At 44.0% G+C, this 22153-nt stretch overlaps 1 protein-coding gene across 1 annotated transcript in view; it reads left to right on the top strand.

Annotated features, from left to right (window-relative positions):
* Window positions 1–22153, top strand: part of LOC106602691 (double C2-like domain-containing protein beta) — a 50803-nt gene that overhangs the window by 2883 nt on the left and 25767 nt on the right. The window contains 3 exon segments of the mRNA XM_014195474.2: window positions 2688–2767; window positions 3797–3871; window positions 13729–13838. Coding sequence (XP_014050949.1) covers window positions 2688–2767; window positions 3797–3871; window positions 13729–13838 — 265 coding nt within the window.

Here is a 22153-nt window from a genome sequence, read left to right as displayed (position 1 = left end):
TCACATCTCCAACAGCATCCAATTAATATCGCATAAATCCGTGTTTTGATCCAAGTACATTTCAACGGAATGAGCAATACACAAGCACAAATGAACAGTGTTTTTTGGGTATATGAGGACGCAGAACAGAAAGGATTGGAAATGGAGAACTCTCATTTGAGAATATTTGACCATTTGTACAAAATATTCCACACAATGCATTCACAACACATCCACAACCATTACACACTACCCTCTGGATGTATTCTAGCCACAACTGTTGTGGAAATGTTTTTTTTTCTGTGCATACACTCATCAAATATATACAGTGCCTTCAGAAAGTATTCATACCACTTGATTTATTCCAAATTTGGTTGTGTAACAGCAAAATGGATTCAAAATGGATGAACTCCCAAAAAATTCTCACCCATCTACACACATTACCACATAATGACAAAGTGAAAACTTAACATTTTTTGCAAATTTATTGAAAATTAAATACAGAAATATCTAACTTACATAAGTGTTCACAGCCCTGAGTAAATTTTTTTGTAGAAGCATCTTTGGCAGCTATTACAGCTGTGCCTTCCTGGGTAAGTCTCTAAGAGCTTTCTACACCTGGATTGTACAATATATGCACATTATTCTTATGATTCTTCAAGCTTTGTCAAGTTGGTTGTTGAAAATGGCTAGACAGGCATTTTCAAGTCTTGCCATATATTTTTAAGACGATTTATGTCAAAAGTGTCACTAGGCCACTCAGGAACATTCAAAATCGTCTTGGTAAGCAACCCCATTGTATATTTGGCCTTGTGTTTTAGCTTATTGTCCTGTTGAAAGGTCAATTCATCTCCCAGTGTCTGGTGGAAAGCACAATGATCAAGGTTTTCCTCTAGGATTTTGCCTTTGCTTAGCTCCATCCCGTTTCTTTTTTGATTCAGCTACCACTATGCTTGAAAATACAGAGAGTGGTACTTATTATGTGACTTGTTTAGCACATTGTTACTCCTGAACTTATTACGGCTTGCCATAATTAAGAGGTTGAATACTTCTTGCCTCAAGACATTTCAGTGTTTCATTTTTAATTAGTTTGTAAAAATGTCCAAAAACATAATTCCACTTTGTAACGCTTGGGCGTAGTGGGTGCAGAGTCAGGAGCAGGAAGCAGAGGATTCAGGGTAGTGTTTTTTTATAACACACAACGGCAAAACACAAGCCACCCCAACAGCGAACTAGGGCGCACACAAAACCAAAGTGCCCAAACACATGGGACAGAACAGGTCGGCGCAAAATACGCACTCGCACCTCAAAATACAATGAGCGTCCAATCACAAGCTACACACAGATCAAATAATCCCGCACACAGAGCAGGCGGGCCTCCTGGCTAAAATAGCCCAGCTAATCAGCCCAAACCAAAAACAGGTGCACACAATAAACGGAAAGGGGGAAAAGGGAATCAGTGGCAGCTAGTAGGCCGGCGACGACGACCGCCGAGCGCCACCCGAACAGGAGGGGGAGCTACCAACGGTAGGAGGAGCTACCAACGGTAGGAGTCGTGACACACTTTGATATTATAGGGTATTGTGTGTAGGCCAGTGACACAAATCTCAATGTAATACATTTAAAATGAAGGCTGTAAGACAAGAAAATGTAGAAAAAGTCAAGGGGAGTGAATACTTTCTGAAGGAACTGTGTTTTACTACAGTCATTTTGACAATTGTGTACATCCGTTGGTCAAATTGTGTAAGGCTGTAGTCAGTGTGGCTTGTGTTTTATTTGTTTGTCTTTCTGAATGTCATTATGGGTTTAATTAACTGTGGGTGTTAAAATGAGGCTAGTGAATGAAGTTCCAGTTGTGAAGCCATATATTCATGCATTTGTCTCTGAGTGTGTGTGTGTTCTCTTTGAGTGTGTTTCTATGTGTGTGTACGAGTATGTGCATCACAGTCCATGTGTGCACAGCTGTCAAATTCTGTATGTTCGTGCGTGTCTCCGCTCATAAACTCGATGGGGTCCTTGCGGTGATTTATGTAAATAAATGTGTATCCTAGTTAATCACCGAAAACAAACATGTGCCTCAATATTCTCGCGGTTCAATCCCGACTCTCGAAGTCGCCGTTTGTTTATGTCAAAACCAGTTTCTGGGTACATTTCTCAGTGTCAGCTGGCACTGCGTGTGTTTAAGGGAAGTAATTGTGAGTTGAGTGTCTTCGCCATCATCATTGTCCCACGTTGGATGTCGCAAGACTCGCTCCAAGTTTCGCCGACAGAGGGGAACACACACACACACACACACACACACACACACAAGTGTGTGATTTATTTAGCTGTGTCAGAGTAATGTGATTCAGCCCTCAAGCTTATTTTCTTTCCACTCATGGCGAGTAATAAAAACAAGGCATGTTTTTTAAGAGAGTGTCAGGAAAATAAGCTTCAGCGTATCCCGTTTCCAGAATTGTGCAGGAGGCTGGAGTTACTGGTGTTTGTGTTTGGTGGGGGGTGGGTGGGTAGGGTTGGGGGTGGAAGGTATGCGTGTGTGTCTTTGTGTTTATGCTTATGTGTATTCATCGGTGTGGCCATCTGTGCATGAATATGTGTTTATGTGTATTCAATTCCTTTATACACACTTTTATTCAGGCTGTATTCACAGCCAGGTCCAAACCAACGGCCAATAATGGACCGTCTGAATTAATTGTTTTGTTTTACAGCTTATTTGGGCACCCTGGAGTTCACCCTGCTCTTTGATCACGAGAACAACTGTCTACACTGTACAATCCACAAGGCCAAGGTAAGAAACTCAACCCTATACACCCCATACAGACTATTCTAAACGAGACTCCACTTACACCCCAAGCATACGCTAAACCATGTCCCTTCCACACAAAGCGTCCAGAATCAAAGTGCTGTCAGCTTAAGCTCTATCCAATCCACTGCAAGCCTTAGTTTAGCGTTGCAGCGTTGAAAGCCACTCCACATATCTTTTCCACGGAGACAGGCTTAGCTCTAACCCAGAACATTGAGCCAAGTCATGAAGACAATGGCACTTGCCTCGAAAACCCGGGAACTCTACTCAGTGAGAGAGAACTGAGGTTTATCTCTTGACAATGAGGCAGAGTTAAGTATTGATGCGATCCGGGCTAGAAAGATCGATATGGCATTCAGTCCACACCAGACAAACATATTTTATACACCCCTTATGGGTATTATGGTAGATGTGAAGCTGAGATGCACCCATTCAATAATATACACAGACTAAACATGTGTCCCAAATGTTACCCCATTCCCTATTGACCAGCGCTATATGGGTCCTCGTCAAAAGTAGTGCACTACATAGCGAATATGGTGCTATTTGGGATCCAGACGTAATCCTGTGCCTTCCTACCAGGACATTTCGGGGAGTTGCTATCGTTTCTCCATTTTTGGGAGGTGATTGACTGTGTTTATACCCAGATAAGCACCCCAACTCAATGGAAATCATCGGTAGTGCTGGCACACCTTACATAGAAACAGACTAGCTTGAGAAATGATGAACTTGGAATGAAAACGATTTGAGTAGAATGGCATGCGACACAATAGACAAAACAAGAGTAGAGTTCAACAGCAAAGGACATAATGCTCTTTGTCACGCCCTGACCTTGTCTGGCTTACAGCCTGTATTATATGACTGTATGTCGTGTGTATGATAGTTAAACCTTGACCGTGTGTGTGTGTGTGTGTGTGTGTGTCTATGTGTGTGTGTGTGTGTGTGTGTGTCTCTCACTGTGTATGTGTGTGTACGTGCATGCGTCTGTAACCATGCCTGTGTGTGTCTCCACAGGGACTAAAGGCCATGGACTCCAACGGACTGGCCGATCCATACGTCAAGCTCCACCTCCTGCCTGGAGCAAGCAAGGTCACTACAACCTTCCTATCCCTCATCAGCTTCCATATTAGTGGTACCCAGTGTGTTTCTTTCCACTGAAACAGCCTCACAGTGAAGTGATAAATGGTCTCACCTAAACCACCATAACATCTCGAACAGACGGGAGAGTTTTTCCTGCCGCTGGCGATAGCACGGCACTTAAGAGTCATAGAAATTATTGCCATACTTTCACAGACATAGTCAATTTAAAAATAAATCGATTTTGAAATGAATCCAGTTGCATATATTCTGGATAATATGTTGAGTTTTGAGTGCCTCTCTGCTGTTTAGTGGACAGACAATACCACCTGTGATTTTGGCCAGAGCACTGGGCTTAATCAGGGTTTTCCATAAGCGCCGGCTGTCGTTTTTTCCAACTAACTAGGCTTCTTTTCATTTAAACGTTTCAATTCACTAGTCAGAAACGTCTGTATAGTCTTCTCCTGCTAGAATGCATCTTCTAGTGATCTATTGATAGCACATGCGCACAAAGTGCATGATTACAGGGAAATACCGCTGGTTGGCTGCAGTCAAAGTTTGGTAGAAGACAAAACCAAGACGCAGGTAAAATCGCTAAATTCCAAAGCCAGATTTAACAGCAATTAAAGTAAAGAGTGAAAAATGTAATGCTGCAAGTGTCCCAGTAGCGTCCATAGCTTAGCCAGCAGCCATTTTCCGGCAAATAGGAAAAGGTATGGGGAAGTACAGGTAGACAGGTGGGATCCTGTTCCTGTTGTATCCAATGGAAGAGGAGGTGTTTAATCCCTGGGTCCTTAGCTTAGTGATGAGCTTGGAGGGCACTATGGTGTTGAACACAGAGCTGTAGTCAATGAACAGCATTCTCACGTAGGTGTTCCTTTTGTCCAGGTGGGAAAGGGCAGTGTGGATAGAGATTGCATTTCTAGGGAGTTTTTCCTAGGGAGTTTTTCCTAGCCACCGTGCTTCTTTCACATGCATTGCTTGCTGTTTGGGGTTTTAGGCTGGGTTTCTGTACAGCACTTTGAGATATCAGCTGATGTACGAAGGGCTATATAAATACATTTGATTTGATTTGATTAGCATTATCTGTGGATCTGTTTGGACGTTATGTGAATTGGAGTGGGTCCAGGGTGCCTGGGATGATGGTGTTGATGTGAGCCATGACCAGCCTTTCAAAGCATTTCATGGCTACAGATGTGAGTGCTATGTACCTTGGCGTTCTTGGGCACAGGGACTATGGTGGTCAACTTGAAACATGTAGGTATTACAGATCAGTGAAGACACTTGCCAGCTAGTCAGCGCATGCTCTGAGTATGCATCCTGGTAATCCGTCTGCGGCCTTGTGAATATTAACCTGTTTAAAGGTCTTACTCAAATTGACTACAGAGAGCGTGATCACACAGTAAACCAGAACAGATGGTGCTCTCATGCATGGTTCAGTGTTGCCTGCCTCGAAGCGAGCATAGAAGGCATTTAGCTCGTCTAGTAGGCTTGCGTTACTGTGCAGCTCGCGGCCGGGCTTCCCTTTGTAATCCGTGATAGTTTGCAAGTCCTGCCACAGTGTCTTCTTGAAAGAGGCAGCTCTAGCCTTTAGTTAAGTGCAGATGTTGCCTGTAATCCATGGCTTCTGGATGGGATGTGTACATACTGTGGCAACCTGGGAACCAGCAGGAAGCTACAAAGGAAGGAGCAGGACCTTGGTCAGCTCCAGAGGGCTAAAGAGGCCAAGGTGAATCAACACCATGGACAGATCTAAATGCACCAGCTGGGGCTGGTGATTCAACACCAATACTACCCAGTCCAGGTGCTGCAACCAATTGGCATCTGGAATTGGTCCCACTTGTCCGTCATTACCCCAAATGGGTATAGGTGGAGGTGCAGTCACTCGGGCGCTTGGGCAGACAGGCAGAGGGTACGCCTAGACCTTAGAAGAATCGAAGAAGAGGACTCATTCCCTGGAAGCATGCCACCCGGTGCAAGTTGAGAGCAAGTATTGAAACCCCGGACTCATCGCTCTCTCTCTCTTTTGTTGTTCATTACCACAGGTGGTTCGAGGAGCCACCACGCCTGACATAGAGCGACCCACCCGTTACCTGAGAGGCCTTTTAGTTGTTTGTCTACCATTCCCGTTCCCCCAACCTTTATTAAAGAACAGCTTTTGTTTGAGCACCGCAAAACGGTTTCGCGCTGGCTTATTTTATTGTGAGTTTCACCTCTGACTCCCCTGAGCTGCCACGGTCACTGTGGGGACAACCTCATCGATGCACTTATTAATGAAGCCGGTGACTGATGTGGTAAACTCCATCAGATAAATCCAGGAACATATTCCAGTCTGTGCTAGCAAAACAGTCCTGTAGTTTAGCACCGCTTCATCGGACCACTTCCGTATTGAGCGTGTCACTGGTACTTCTCGTTTCAGTTTTTGCTTGTAAGCAGGAATTAGGAGGATAGAGTCATAGTCAGATTGTCCAAATGGAGGGCGAGCTTTGTATGCATTTCTGTGTGTGGAGTAAAGGTGATCTAGACTTGTGTCTCCTCTAGTTGCACAGGTGACATGCTGGTAGAAATGAAGTAAAACGGGTTTCAGTTTCCCTTCATTAAAATCACCAGCCACTAGGAACGCCGCCTCTCGATTAGTATTTTCTTGTTTGCTTACAACTAGTTCAGTGCAGTCCTAGTGCCTGTATTGGTTTGTGGTGGTAAATAGACAGCTAGTCTCTTGGTAAATAGTATGGTCTACAACAGGGATCATCAACTAGATTCAACCGTGGGACAATTTTTTTCTTGGGGGCCGGAAAATAATTACAAATGATTTGTAGAACTGCAAATTGACCGCAAGATGCCCAAACAGATATAATGTTTGACAAAATCATAATCATTTCAAACCTTGCTTACATTTGTATACAATCACGTGTCTCTCTATTATGCGTGGGATTACTTGGAAACAGATGTCTTAAATTAAAATCGTTTGGAGCTGATTTCCTGGTGTTTTTACAGTATTTTATGTCCAACAATAAAAAATTACAATAATAAAAAAATAAAAAAACGTTTTTTTGTATTATTTTGCTCATGAAGCTTGGGGGGCCAGTTGGGGTACCCTGGTCTACAGCTTATCATAAGGTATTTTAACTCAGGCGAGCAGAACCTCGAGACTTCCTTAATATTACAGATTGCGCAGTTATTTTGTTGTTAAGAAAGAGTCACAACTCCCCCCCCCCAACCTTACCTGACGCTGCCTTACGGTTTTGACGATGCATAGAAAAACCAGCTAGATGTATATTATCCATGTCCTTGTTCAGCCAAGACACTGAGAAACATAGGATATTACAGTTCTTCCGGTCACGTTGATAGGATAGTCTCGATCAGAGCTTGTCCAGTTTGTTCTCCAGTGATTGTATGTTCACCTGTAGAACTCGGGGTAGGGGTAGATTATTTATTCGCCAGCGTAGTTTCGTCAGGGTGCTTACACGTTGGCCTCTCTTACGCTGCCTTTTCCTCTTCTGAGTCTCTGGGATCAGGGCTTAGTCCGGGGTGAGCAGTATGTCCTGAGCAGCTGATTCGAAGTAGAAATATTCATCCAAATCAAAGGTTAATGATCATTGTTTTCATTCATAGGAAAAGATGGCAGAAACATTGTCGGTAAACGGGAAACGAATCGCGTCGGTGAGATAGCTGTTCATTTGGCTACCTAATTTGCATACAGGTAGTCTATTACTGCTTTCTGGCGATTATCTGCAGATATATTATGTTGAATCCTCACTGCAGGAACAATAGGTAGTGGAGAGAGAGACTCATTCTGTTCCAAAATATGATAAAAGAATAGAGATTATTAAGGTTATAAAAGCTAATGTCATGATACTTATTGCTATTGCTATATATTTATGTTCAGTAAATTCATAATGTTGTTTCTTATCTCATTACCACACTTAGCTCTACGTATGAGCAAGTGCCTATTCAGTTAACACTTTCAAAATGGACTGTAAGAGACACTATCAAGAGGCTCCACTTTTATAGACAATATACTGACTCAAAGACAGCGCGTTGCGCAAACAAAACAACCCTTGCAACAACCCTCGCAATATGTACTGGAATTACATTAACTTTTTGTTGAACAAAAGTATTTGAATGTGAAGAGACTGTCACTGGCAAACATGGTTACAGACCATCATGCAGTATTCCTTCCTTGTGGAGAAAACCACATGAGTGAATTTTAATAGGCTACACAAAGTAAGCAAAACAATGAAATGCATCATTCTAACATTGTCTAAAATGATGAATAAGATACTAACGAGATAGACCTACACATGTATAAGCAATCTAACAATGGAGATGTACAGACTATGACATAAGGAAATGATGAGCGCATAAGAGGCAAGCCGTCATTTTGGTTAAGACATGAGTGAGCTGAGACGGATGATCAAATCAAATCAAATTGTATTAGTCACATGCGACGAATACAACAGGTGTAGACCTTACAGTGAAATACTTACTTACAAGTCCCTAACCAACAATGCAGTTTAAAAAATACGAATAAGAAAGGAACAAGTAATTAAAGAGCAGCAGTAAAATAACAATAGAAAGACTATATACAGGTGGTAACAGTACAGAGTCAATGTGCGGGTCATCGGTTCGTCGAGGTAATTGAGGTAATATGTACATGTAGGTTGAGTTATTAAAGTGACTATGCATAGATAATAGCTTAGAGTAGCAGCGGCGTAAAAGGGGGGGTGCAATGCAAATAGTCTGGGTAGCCATTTGATTAGATGTTCAGGAGTCTTATGGCTTGGGGGTAGAAGCTGTTTAGAAGCTTCTTGGACCTAGACTTGGCACTCCGGTACCGCTTGCCATGTGGTAGCAGAGAGAACAGTCTGTGACTAGGGTGGCTGGAGTCTTTAACAATTTTTAGGACCTTCCTCTGACACCGCCTGGTATAGAGGTCTTGGATGGCAGGAAACTTGGCCCAATTGGTGTACTGGGCCGTACGCACTACCCTCTGTAGTGCCTCACGGTCAGAGGCCGAGCAGTTGCTATACCAGGCACTGATGCAACCAGTCAGGATGCTCTCGATGGTGCAGCTGTAGAACTTTTTAGGGATCTGAGTACCCATGCCAAATCTTTTCAGTCTTTTAAGGGGTAGTAGGTTTTGTGCTTGTATCATGTTAGTTTGGTGAGGTGGACACCAAGGAACTTGAAGCTCTCTTGCTCCACTACAGCCCTGTTGATGAGAATGGGGGCTCAGTCCTCTTTTTCCTGTAGTCCACAATCATCTCCTTTGTCTTGATCACGTTGAGGGAGATGTTGTTGTCCTGGCACCACACAGCCAGGTCTCTGACCTCCTCCCTATAGGCTGTCTCGTCACTGTCGGTGATCATGCCTAGCACTGCTGTGTCATCTGCAAACTTAATGATGGTGTTGGAGTCGTGCCTGGCCGTGCAGTCATGAGTGAACAGGGAGTACAGGAGGGGACTGAGCATGCACCCCTGAGGGGATTAGCGTGGCGGATGTGTTGTTACCTACCCTTACCACCTGGTTGAAGGCCCATCAGGAATTCCAGGATCCAGTTGCAGAGGGAGGTGTTTGGTCCTTAGCTTATTGACGAGCTTTGAGGGCACTATATTGTTGAATGCTGAGCTGTAGTCAATGAATAGCATTCTCACAAGCCATAATTTCAATTAAGACATGAGCGAGCTGAGACGGATGATATGCCTATTCGTTCTGCACTTTTGAAATGTACAGCAACAGAATTCAGAACATGGGCCTTTCTTACTGTATTCTCCCTGCACACCAAGCCAGAACCGTAGGATAAATAACGGGGGACCATAAGCAGACAATGAAAGCTCTTACAATATTCGATGATGACATTTCTCTAAAACAGGCTACAGGCTACTTGTGCACCACCAAGTCAGAACAGCAGGCTAAGTTCTGAGGGCTAGAGGGACCAAATTCTTAGGGTAAGACACATGGGCTACTAACAGCTTACTACACAACATACACGTACTTTCTTAGCTACCGTATACATAAAGTATGCCCTTGGCATGCTACAGCACTTATACAGCAGCATTTTTAAAACCATTTTCCTGCAATTCTATATTGTTGTTTCTCAACAGGGAATCCATGTTTACTTGACAGAACACAACCTTTTTTCTTAGGTTTTTGCCACAACAAACTAAATTGAAAGAGTAGACTAAACTAGTTTTTCGGACTAAATTACTACTCTACCACCATCCCTCAAAGTCCCACCCACAGTGATTGACAGGTCTGAAACCCAACCAACTCTGTGACTCACAAACATCCTGCCCCCTCTCCTGACAGTCCCACCAGACAGTGATTGATTGACAGGCCAAACTGTTAAAGGTCAATCCAAATTGACACATTGGTTTCCTTACCCTAAATGTCCACAGTAGCTGAGCCAATAAAGTAAATAATTTGAAGAACAAACATAATTATGGCAATTCATATATTTCAGTAAAACTTTCATCTCAAGAGAAGACAGGTTTAAAGCTGCTATATGTAACTTTTTGGGCAACCCTACCAAATTCACATAGAAATTAGTTAGATCTGTCATTCTCGTTGAACACAAGTCTAAGAAGCAGTAAATATGTTCTATGTGAGCTATTTCTATGCTTCCCATTCTTAAGTTGTTTTTGCATCATTTTACAACAGACTGAATGCATACATTTTCAGTAATTTCAATTGTAAATGAATGTCTTTCTATTCAATACCACAATTTATTTTACAAATCAGTATTCAATAATTTAGCTGTGTATTTCGGATGAAATCGTGGCAAAATTGAGCTTGTTCTGAATTTTTTTTTTTTACCCCAGCCCGGGAACTCTGTATGGCTACTTTTTCTATTTGGCTGGCAAGTCCATGTACTTTGAAAAAACTGGGCTTTGGCTTTAGAGCTAAATGTAACTAGCTAGCTAATGTAGCACGTTGACACGCTACATCGACTTTGAAAAGGAGTTGTTTTGGCACTTTGCTGATTAATGTGGTATTTCTCTGTGCTCCACAGCAATGTTTTGGTCCCACTTTACTGGCTTTGTTTAGATTTCGGAGTTGTTCTTGTGAACGGTCGGGAGGATTTGGCATCTGACACAAAATCTTCTCATGTGGTTGTTTGTTGATGGCGGCCATCTTGGGTTTGGGTCAACATCGAAGTAAGTTGTGATAGCCGCATAGAGATAGAGACCGGTATTATAAACACAATGTCTGTGGTCAAACCCCTCCAAAAATACAGCAAACAAAGTTACTAGGTCTGTTTCTGTTTATACCTCCCCCCCTCCTTTTGTTCCACACCCTGTTTCTTCACCCTGACCTCCGTCCCCATCTCTGTCACTCTCTCTCTCTCTCTCTCTCTCTCTCTATGTGACCCTCTATGACCTTGGAATAGCAACACAGTGCCGAGGAGGAGGGCTGGAGGTAAAGGGGGAGAGAAGGAGGGAGGGAGGAGGGGGGAGATGGATGAAGGGAGGACAGCAGCGGGCGGTTGTTATGGAAACAGCGCCGATTGTTACACTACTCACGTCAACAGGCGAGTGTAGACCGGGGGGGGGCCTACGTCAGCACATACGTAAGTACCCACAAACCCCCGTTTGGTAAATATCGACCACACGAGTCTACAGCGCCGAGGAGTGGGGAGCACGTGAGTGTGAAACAGAGGATGACAGGCGGGCTGGCAGACGGCAGGGAGGGACTCACACGCGTACACACCATCTTGCACACACAGGGGCACGAGCACACACACACACACACACACACTCTCCCCTCTCAACCTTTCTATTTTTTTTCTAACTCACACACACACGCACACACACTCACACACAGAGATACTCCCACATAGATATACACACTCCTTCACACACCAGCGTCCACACATACAGGGGCACAAGATGATTACTCATACTAAAGGAACGCTGGGCTCACATGGACAGACACACCTGACTAAACACACCTCCACAGAAACACACACTTGTTCTCTCTCTCATGCACAAAAACACAACACACACGCCTTTACACACTCTCTCCTCCTCACACACACTAACACATTACACAGAGAGAGAGGAAGAGAGAGAGGGATAGAGGAGAGGGAGAAAGAAAGAGAGAGAGAGAGCAGTGGCGGTTCTAGATCATTTCAACTGGGGGGGCCAAGCTGGGGCCAGTTGTACTGTTAGAGGGGCCAGTTACATTAGACGTTATTGTTGTCATATCGTTTTCTTCACTGCATTGCAGGCATTAGCAGGCAAAAGACCATGTTCCGCGTTGCCACTGTCTAATAACGGATGTAAAAAAAGAACGATTGCAAAAATTTGTTATGTAAAAATTATTTCATACTCCACATTTAGGGGGGCCACAAGGGGGTCCAAAATTGTTGTCACAGGGGCACTGCCCCCCCCCAGAACCGCTAGTGAGAGAGAGGTGAAAAGAGAGAGAAAGTGAGAGAGCCGTGAGAGAGGTTCTTGGTGTCTGCCCGGCTCGACGTTCTCATCTGCTCCCTGTCCTAATTGTGGCGCATGGAGAATGAGTTTTCTGAGTCACAGTCTTAGCCAGTTGTGTGCGTGAGCTCGGGGGAACAGGGGAGAGAGGAAGAAAGGGAGAGAGGAAGAGAGGGAGAGGGTCCATATAGATGGATGGGGGGGGAGTGAGTGAGAGGTGGAGGGCTAAAGATGAAATATTTAGGGAAACATGTAACACCATTGATGACGAGGGGAAGGGAGCAGGGGAGAGAAAGAAATAGATGGAGATGAAGAGGGAGGGGAGCCAGGCAGGTGATTTTTGCTGACACCATATGCTGTTTTGGACGGGGATGTACCTAGTGGTATAGGTGGGAAAGATGAAAAAGAGTGAGGAATGGAGGAAGAGAGGGGGGGGAGAGATTTGAGGAAGAAAGAGAGCGAGAGACGGAGATGTTTAGAGAAAGAGAGAGAGACTGAAGGATGGAGAGAGAGAGGTAATTAGCTCCGGAGCACCAGAATGCCCCGGGGAGTGGGGATTTAGGCTCGTGCTTGAGTACCTCGAGAGTATACAGTTCTCCACTCTCTTGGCGTGTTTGTGCGTATGTGTGTGCGTATGTGTGTGCGTATGTGTGTGTGCGTGTGTGTGTGCATGTGTGTCCGTGTGTGTGTGTATTTGTGTATGTATCTGTGTGTGCACTGGGGGGATTCAAGGCTGAGTAATTGAGGAAGCGTGCCTGGTCTCGGCATCAAAACGAAAAAACAGCCGTTGTGTAACCGAGAAAATAAATGAAATATGTAAAACAGCAGCACATCCTGGAGGCAGCTTATAATGGAAAATAGTCTAGAGCTGGCTAATGTGAAAACCCTGCCTTCTCAATCATTCATGAAGGGGAAGTTAGCGTAGCATTATCGGACGGTAACACTAGGCCTTTCATCATTGAGGGGCTTTGATTTTTCATGCTAATTGTGTTAGCGCGGGTTAATTGACAGGTGCTTGTTTGCGGGTCTGGCCGGTAGTGGTGCTAGCAACAGGCTAGGGGGGACAGACAGACAGGTGAAGTGGGGAAGCCTCCTGTCCTCCTCTATAAAGTAGGTGAGCAGATGTCTACCATTTCCTGAGGGAAGGAGAGAAATTAAGTTTATCTCTCTCTCTCTCTCTAATTATTTCCCTCTTATCTCTCTCTCTATCATCTCAACTCCCTCGTACTCCTCCCCAATTGACCCACCTCTCTCTCTCTCATCTCTTCCCACCTGTCACTTTCTCGATTGCCCATTTCTTTCCCCTATGCTCCCAGATGCACCGTTTTCTATACTCTCTCTCTTCTCTTTCCCTATTTCCCCAATCCTTTCTCTCCTCCTCTTCTCCCTTTCCACCTCTCATCCCTCTCTCCTTCTCACGTTGGTCCCCTGCAGGCGAACAAGCTCCGCACCAAAACACTGAAGAACACTCTGAACCCGGTATGGAGCGAGACGCTGATGTACCACGGCATCACCGCTATCGACATGACCACCAAAACCCTCAGGTACTGAACTACAGAGAACTACAACTCCTATGTGTGTATTATACTGGCATATATTATAAAACAACTTGCCTACAGTTCCCAGAGGGCCATCTGGCCAATTAATTGTCCTGCGGACGAACCAAAAAAACTGCCATGCACACCGGCCAACTGTTCCATTAGCTGTCGCCGCGGTAACCCACTCAGGTGTTGGCTCTCGTTCGTTCTCTCGAGTCTCAGCCCCCTCATTCATCGAGTGCTCTTGATACGAAGTGCTGAAGTGATTGAGGTCGAGCGTGGCAACTTTGTGTGTGTGTGTGTGTGTGTGTGTGTGTGTGTGTTTGGCACCGTCATGATAATGCAGCAATGTAAAACAAATGCCTCAGGGATATACACACAGACATAGGCACCCATACGCACACACACAGTGCCTTCAGAAAGTTTTAACACCCCTTGACTTTTTCCCCACATTTTATTGTGTTACAAAGTGGGATTAAAATGGATTTAATTGTCATTTTCTTTCAACGATCTACCCAAAATACTCTGTAATGTCAAAGCGGAAGACCATTTCTAACTTTTGTTCCAAACATTATTAGAATAATAAAAATTCTAGTGTGTCTTTTTAGATAAGTATTGAACCCCCTGAGTCAACCCATATTAGAATCACCTTAGGCAGCAATTACAGCTGTGAGTCTTTCTGGGTAAGCCTCTAAGAGCTTTGCACACATAGATTGTACAATATTTTTACATTATTCTTTAAAAACATTCTTCAAGCTCTGTCAAGATGGTTGTTGATCGTTGCCAAACAGCCATTTTCAAGTCTTGCAATAGATTTTCAAGTCGATTTAAGTCAAAACTGTAACTTGGCAACTCAGGAACTTTCCATGTCATCTTGGTAAGCAATTCCAGTGTAGATTTGGCCTTGTGTTTAGGTTATTGTCCTGCTGAAAGGTATATTTGTCTCCCAGTGTCTGGTGGAAAGCAGACTGAACTAGGTTTTCCTCTATGATTGTGCCTGTGCTTAGCTCTATTCCGTTTATTTTTATCCTAAAATATTCCATATTCCTTGCCAATGACTAGCATACCCATAACATGATGTAGCCACCACCATGCTTGAAAATATGAAGAGTGGCATTTAGTGATGTGTTGGATTTGCCCCAAACAAAGCTCTTTGTTTTCAGGAGATAAAGTTAATTTCTTTGCCACATTTTTTGCAGTTTTACTTCAGTGACTTATTGCAAACAGGATGCGTGTTTTGGAATATTTTCCTCCTTCTTTTCACTATGGAAGACAGATTTCAGTTGAATATATTCTGTTGGACAACTGACTAGGTTTCCCCTTAATGTCATTTAGTTTAGTATTGTGGAGTAACTGCAATGTTGTTGATCTATCCTCAGTTTTGTCATATCACAGCCATTAAACTCTGCAACTGTTTTAAAGTCACCATTGATCTCATGGTAAAATCCCTGAGCCATTTCCATCCTCGCTGGCAACTCAGTTAGGAAGGACGCCTGTATCTTTGTAGTGACTGGGTGTGTTGATACAACATCCATAGTGTAATTAATTACATGCTCAAAGGGATATTCAGCATCTGCTTTTGAAATGTTTACCCATCTACCAATTGGTGTCCTTCTTTGCGAGGCATTGGAAAACCTCCCTGGTCTTTGTGGTTGAATCTGTGTTTGAAATGTACTGTTCGACTGAGGGACCTTACGGATAACTCTATGTGTGGAGAACAGAGATGAGGTAGTCATTCAAAAATAATTTTAAACACTATTATTGCACACAGAGTGAGTCCATGCAACTTATTATGTGACTTGTTAAGCAAATGTGTACTCCTGAACTTATTTAGGCTTGCCAGAACAAAGTGGCTGAATACTTATTGACTCAAGACATTTCAGCTTTTAATTTTGAAATAATTTGTAAAGATTTCCAATAACGTAACACCACTTTGACATAATGGGACATAATGTCAATCCATTTTAACACAACAAAATGTAGAAAAAGTAAAGTGGTGTGAATACTTTCTGAAGGGACTGTACACACACTCCTCACCCCCTCTCTAATGCATCCGATCTGGTGTGTGCACTGGACAGATACCCTCTGGCATGCAGTCAAGGGCAGACACTGGGCAGAGAAGCCAAGTAGACCCCATTCACCCGAGAAACAGACACAAACACACACCAACCAACCCCTCCCAAACACACACACACACACACACACACACACACACACACACACACACACACACACACACACACACACACACACACACACACACACACACACACACACACACTCCGTCTCTTTGTAGATAAGGTTTCAGGAAAGACCCTGAATGCCCAGGGAACCCACCTGACCTCCAGCCAAGGAGACAGCCCCCAGACACAGGCCAGCACAGAAGCTCGGTAGAGCCAGGAAAGGGAGGACAGAACGGAAGATAGAGAGGGAGGGGTTCCAAGAAAGAGGGGATTAAAGATGGGAGAGCGATGCCAGGGAAAGGGAGGATAGAGGAGGGGAGAAAGCCAGGGAATGAGGTGGATGCCAAGAAACAGGGGAATAGGTGAGAACAGATGGGGAAGGAAAGGGAGGTGAGGATAAAAGAGAGAATTGGGGTTCCAAGAAAGAGGGGATAGAGGTGGAGAAAGTGAGGGAACAGGAGGAGAGAAAGAGGCACAGTGCTTAGGAGAGGGGGAACATTTGGAGAGAGAGAGAGAGAGAGAGAGAGAGAGAGAGACAAAGAAAGCGGGAGGGCAGACCGAGGGAGATAGGAGAGGGCGTGAGTCCCAGTCTGTGGGTACCCTGACGTGCTGCTTGGCCCCTCTGTGAGACCTGCATCATCAGTCCCAGCAGGGTAGATCAGGAGGGGGGGGCTACTCAAAACTCTTCCCCCAACACGGTGCACCGCCGAGCTCAGCCTCTCTCCATGGGGGCAGCCTGGGGAACCAGAGCTGTAGAACTGGATAATGTCTGAACAGCAGGCTTTACACTTGGGCACAATGACTGGGAAATGGGAATTAGCGCAGCATAGGCAGTGGATGTGAATAGGGAATTGTAGCGTAGCATAGGCAGTGGATGTGAATAGGGAATTTTAGTGTAGCATAGAGTGGATGGGGATAGGGAATTGTAGTGGAGCATAGGGACTGATAATGCTAATGTGCATTTAGCATCCAGCAAGGACTTTTATTGTGTTTTATATCTTCAGGCGCAAGGCATTAGCTGTAACTTCAATTCTTCCAAACTGCTGCCCCTATACTTGTTAGTAGACTGCAGGGGTGGGTCTTGGCAATTGTAACTGCCAATGAGGTACAAAAATACCAAATGTCCTCCTCTTATATCATATTTTTTGGCTGCAATCAATAAATGTATGACAAAGGGAGACATTAATGATGAAAAGTTTAGCATTCTGCTAACTAATGATTATGGTTAGGATTGGGTGAGGGGAAGTTTATCGTCGATCTGTACCCAGGGTAAACTTGACCCCGAAGAATCCTACTGTCAGTCAATGGAGAGCTCCATAGCGTTGTAGGAAAAGTATGTTGCCTCGGTGCGACAAAACCACGGCTACCGTCAACACCTTGTCATTGCCCAGGCAAGACCGACAGAGTGCCAGTCTTATGGCAGAACTCCATTTTTCCACCCCTCTATCTCTCGACAGTAGAACCTCAAAGATACAAACCTCAGAGTTACGGGCCGACCAGTCAACTGAACAGGCAAAATCAAACCAGTCCAGTACACATATTAAAAAAAATGAACTTTATACTATCTGGCTAAACGATTAGAAAACACATGTAACTACGCAATAAATATCTTCTGTAATGGTTTGATGCACAGTGAATTTCAAAGTTACAGACATTTCAGTTCAGCCGACATGTTCGTATCACTGAGGTCCTACTGTATCTCTCTACACTGAGTATGCAAGACATTGCACTTTCCATGACATAGACTGACCAGGTGAATCCAGGTGACAGCTATGATCCCATATTGATGTTACTTGTTAAATCCACTTCAAATCAGTGTAGATGAAGGGGAGGAGACAGGTTAAAGAAGGATGTTTATGCCTTAAGACAATTGAGACATGTATTGTGCCAGGATGAATGGGCAAGACAAAATATTTAAGGGCTGTTGAACGGGGTATGGTAGCAGGTGCCGGACGCACCGGTTTGTGTCAAGAACTGCAGCGCTGCTGGGTTTTTCACGCTCAAGAATGGCCCACCACCCAAAGGACATCCAGCCAACTTGACACAACTGTGGGAAGCTTGAGAGTCAACATCGGCCAGAATCCCTGTGGAACAATTTCGACACCTTGTAGACTCCATGCCCCGATGAACTGAGGTTGTTCTGAGGGTAAGGGGGGGGGGGGAGGTCCAACTCAATATTAGGAAGGTGTTCCTAATGTTTGGTATACTTAGTGTATCTCTATCTGTCTCTCTACATCGCTTCTTCACGACTGCTGAGGTGCAATGCGACATACCACCATCATTTCATATAGAATGACACATAAAATGGTTACTGATCCGTTATATAAGAATTGGTCAAATGCATGTTACTGCGACCCTGCTGTATATCTGCATCCCATATGGCAGCCGATTCCCTATATGGTGCACTACTTTTGACCAGAGCCCTATGCATTATATAAGTAGTAGGGTGCCATTTGGGATGCAGTGCATGCCTCACACTGATTAAGATGTAGAGAACACGGTTGGGGTGAAATTGTGGGAGTATCATGAAGAGCCTTCTGGTCCTGACTCGCACACGCACGCACGGCAGGTATGACTAACACGCTGGAACCAACAGGAACCACTGTCACAGGGGGAAAAAAGAGAGAGAGAGGGAGGGAGAGAGAGAGCACAATTACCCAGGCGACAGCCCAGAGGGATATGCAGGAAGGTGAGAGAACATCTGAGAGCAGTAGAGTAGTAGTAGTTGAAAGAGTAAACACGACCAGCCTTGTAAAATGACTAGCATACCGCAGTTGTCATAGTGACATGAGAAAAACTCAAGGCCATTCTCAGTTCTTAATAAAACATCTTAAGTGCACTATAGAGGCACAAATGTACTCTCAATTTTCTTTTTTGCGGACCATATTTCTTCAACACAAGATTTGCTAAATCTACTCTTGTTCTACTCCTCACTTCAAAACTAAGGTTCCGATCAGAGCTGTTCCGCAACACACAGAGACATGTCTGTCTGTCTGTCTGCTGCAGTGGCGGTCAGTGCCGTTTATGATGAGGGAGGACAATTTGTTTTTCATTAGCATGGCCTTATTTCTATTACAGCATTTTGGATGGCTGTCATTCATATTCCATTCACCCAGTTCAATGTAACATCGATAGGTTTAGGCTGCTACGTGATACTGACATTTTTACTATACCCATGATGAGGTTGTTACAACCTAGCCTATGAATTAACATTTACAACGTAGATGCACACGGGTCGAGAGAAAATGTTGAGGTGACAGACAGTGACACATGGACAGACAGCAACACATTCAATACACCCCTGATCACGTGTAAACACAGTTCACTTTCATAGCAGCCACGTTGTATTCCTTCTCGCATCTATGCGCTGTCCTCCTCTCACCTTTTCCCTTCGTTTGTGGACTTCAATGCACAACACATCAACAGTATGTGACCAGGCAAAAAAACTAAAAAACAAGCCAAACCATATCCTAACCACACATCGTTGTCACCATATTAACTAAACTAACATTCTAGTCAACATAGCTAATTGAACTCATGCATTAGTAAACCCCCTACAATTACATTTACATTTAAGTCATTTAACAGACGCTCTTATCCAGAGCGACTTACAAATTGGTGCATTCACCTTATGATATCCAGTGGAACAACCACTTTACAATAGTGCATCTAAATCTTTTAAGGGGGGGGGGTTAGAAGGATTACTTTATCCTTTCCTAGGTATTCCTTAAAGAGGTAGGGTTTCAGGTGTCTCCGGAAGGTGGTGATTGACTCCGCTGTCCTGGCGTCGTGAGGGAGCTTGTTCCACCATTGGGGTGCCAGAGCAGCGAACAGTTTTGACTGGGCTGAGCGGGAACTGTGCTTCCTCAGAGGTAGGGGGGCCAGCAGGCCAGAGGTGGATGAACGCAGTTATGCAGTTAATTATGCAGTAACGTTACAGTCACTAAGCAGTATAGCAGTTATACCAGTGGGCCCCGGTTGAAATAAATGAATAAAACCAAAAGCTTTTACCTTGACATGGAAGAGTTCCTGTGTTGTGTTGGATAGTCATAGCCAGCTATCTAACATAGCATCCCTGTGTTTGAGCTGGGTGTTTTGAGTAGGCCAAACTAGCTAGCTGCATTCGCTAGCTAAGTGAAACTGAAAGTGAAAAAACTAATTTGAAATCTCTATCTTTCTCTTGCTTCTCCTTCATTTTTGAAGAAATTGCTTTGTTCAAAACTGTTGTCTTTTGCTCTCTTTGAGTCAACTACTCACCACATTTTATGGACTGCAGTGCTAGCTAGCTGTAGCTTATGCTTTCAGTACTAGATTCATTCTCTGATCCTTTGATTGGGTGGACAACATGTCATTTCATGCTGCAAGAGTTCTGATAGGTTGAAGCATGTCCTCTGGAAGTTGTCATAATTGCTGTGTAAGTCTATGAAAGGGGGTGAGAACCAAGAGCCTCCTAGGTTTTGTAATGAAGTCAATATACTAAGAGGAGGAAGGAAGTTAGCTGTCCTCCGGCTACACCATGGTGTTACCCTACAGAGTGCTGTTGAGGCTACTGTAGAGATTTCATTGCAAAACAGTGTGTTTAATAAATTATTTGTTTACATGAAAATATTTAGTATAGTTTTATCTAAAAAGGATAACTTTTCAATGTTTTACCATTTTTATTTGTATTGAATTCACTGAGGAGGATGGTCCTCCCCTTCCTCCTCCGAGGAGCCTCCACTGGTCTGCTGTCATTGAGGACAGACAGGCAGACAGACAGATAAAGCAGACAGACAGATGGACAGACCAACATGTTCAGCACAGCATGCACAGACAAACAGACAGACATGTACAGCATAGAGTATAGCTACAGGTAACTGCCAAAATTACTGATACACCAACATAATTTGTCTTAATAGGGCCACCACGAGCCAGAACAGCTTCAATACACCTTGCCAAAGATTCTAAAAGTATCTGGAATTCTACTGGGGAATGCAACACCATTCTTCCACAATAAATTTCATCATTTGGGTTGAGATCTGGTCACATGACAATGGTATATGGTTTATATCGTTTTCATGCTCATCTAACCATTCAATGGCCACTCCTGCCCTGTGGATGGGGCATTGTCATCCTATGGGGGCATAGCCATGGTAGCCAAAATTATTGCCTGCCCACCATTTTTATACATGAGCCTAAGCATGATGGGATGTTCATTTCTTAATTAACTCAAATCAAACTTTATTTGTCATATGCGCCGAATACAACAAGTGTAGACCTTACCATGAATTGCTTACTTACAAGCCCTTAACTCTTCTTGAACTTCACTGTTGGTTAAGAAAATATTTACCAAATAAACTAAAGTAAAAAATTCTAAAAAGTAACACAATAAAATAACAATAATGATGCTATATACAGGGGGTACCAGTACCCAGTCAGTGTGCGGGGGCACAGGTTAGTCGAGGTAATTTGTACATGTAGGTAGGGGTGAAGTGACTATGCATAGATAAACAGCGAGTAACAGCAACCACCTGGGGGCGGCCCTTCAGGAAATCCAGGATCAATTTGCAGAGGGAGGTGTTTAGTCCCAGGGTCATTAGCTAAGTGATGAGCTTCATTGGCACTGTGGTGTTGAATGCTGAGCTGTAGTCAATGAACAGCATTCTCACATAGGTGTTCCTTTTGTCAAGGTGGGAAAGGGCAGTGTGGAGTGCGACAGAAATGGCATCATCTGTGGATCTGTTGGGGTAGTATTCGAATTGGAGTGGGTCTAGGGTATCTGGGAGGATGCTGTTGATGTGAGCCATGACCAGCCTTTCAAAGCACTTCATGGCTACTGACGTGAGTGCTACGGGACGGTAATCATTTAGGCAGGTTACCTTCGCTTCCTTGGGCACAGGGACTGTTATGGTGGTCTGTAGGAAACATGTAGGTATTACTCGGTTGAAAATGTCAGTGAATACACTTGCCAGTTGGTCTTCGCATGCTTTGAGTACACGTCCTAGTAATCCTTCTGGCCCCACGGCTTTGTGAATGTTGACCTGTTAAAGGTCTTGCTCACATCGGCTACTGAGAGCGTTATCACAGTCATCCAGAACAGCTGGTGCTCCCGTGCATGCTTCAGTGTTGCTTGCCTCAAAGCGAGCATAGAAGGTATTT

Source organism: Salmo salar, chromosome ssa04 (genome assembly GCF_905237065.1).
Source record: "Salmo salar chromosome ssa04, Ssal_v3.1, whole genome shotgun sequence".
In the NCBI taxonomy this organism is placed as follows: Eukaryota; Metazoa; Chordata; class Actinopteri; order Salmoniformes; family Salmonidae; genus Salmo; species Salmo salar.
Note: the sequence above shows the minus strand (reverse complement) of the source record. Positions and strands in the feature narration are given on the sequence as shown.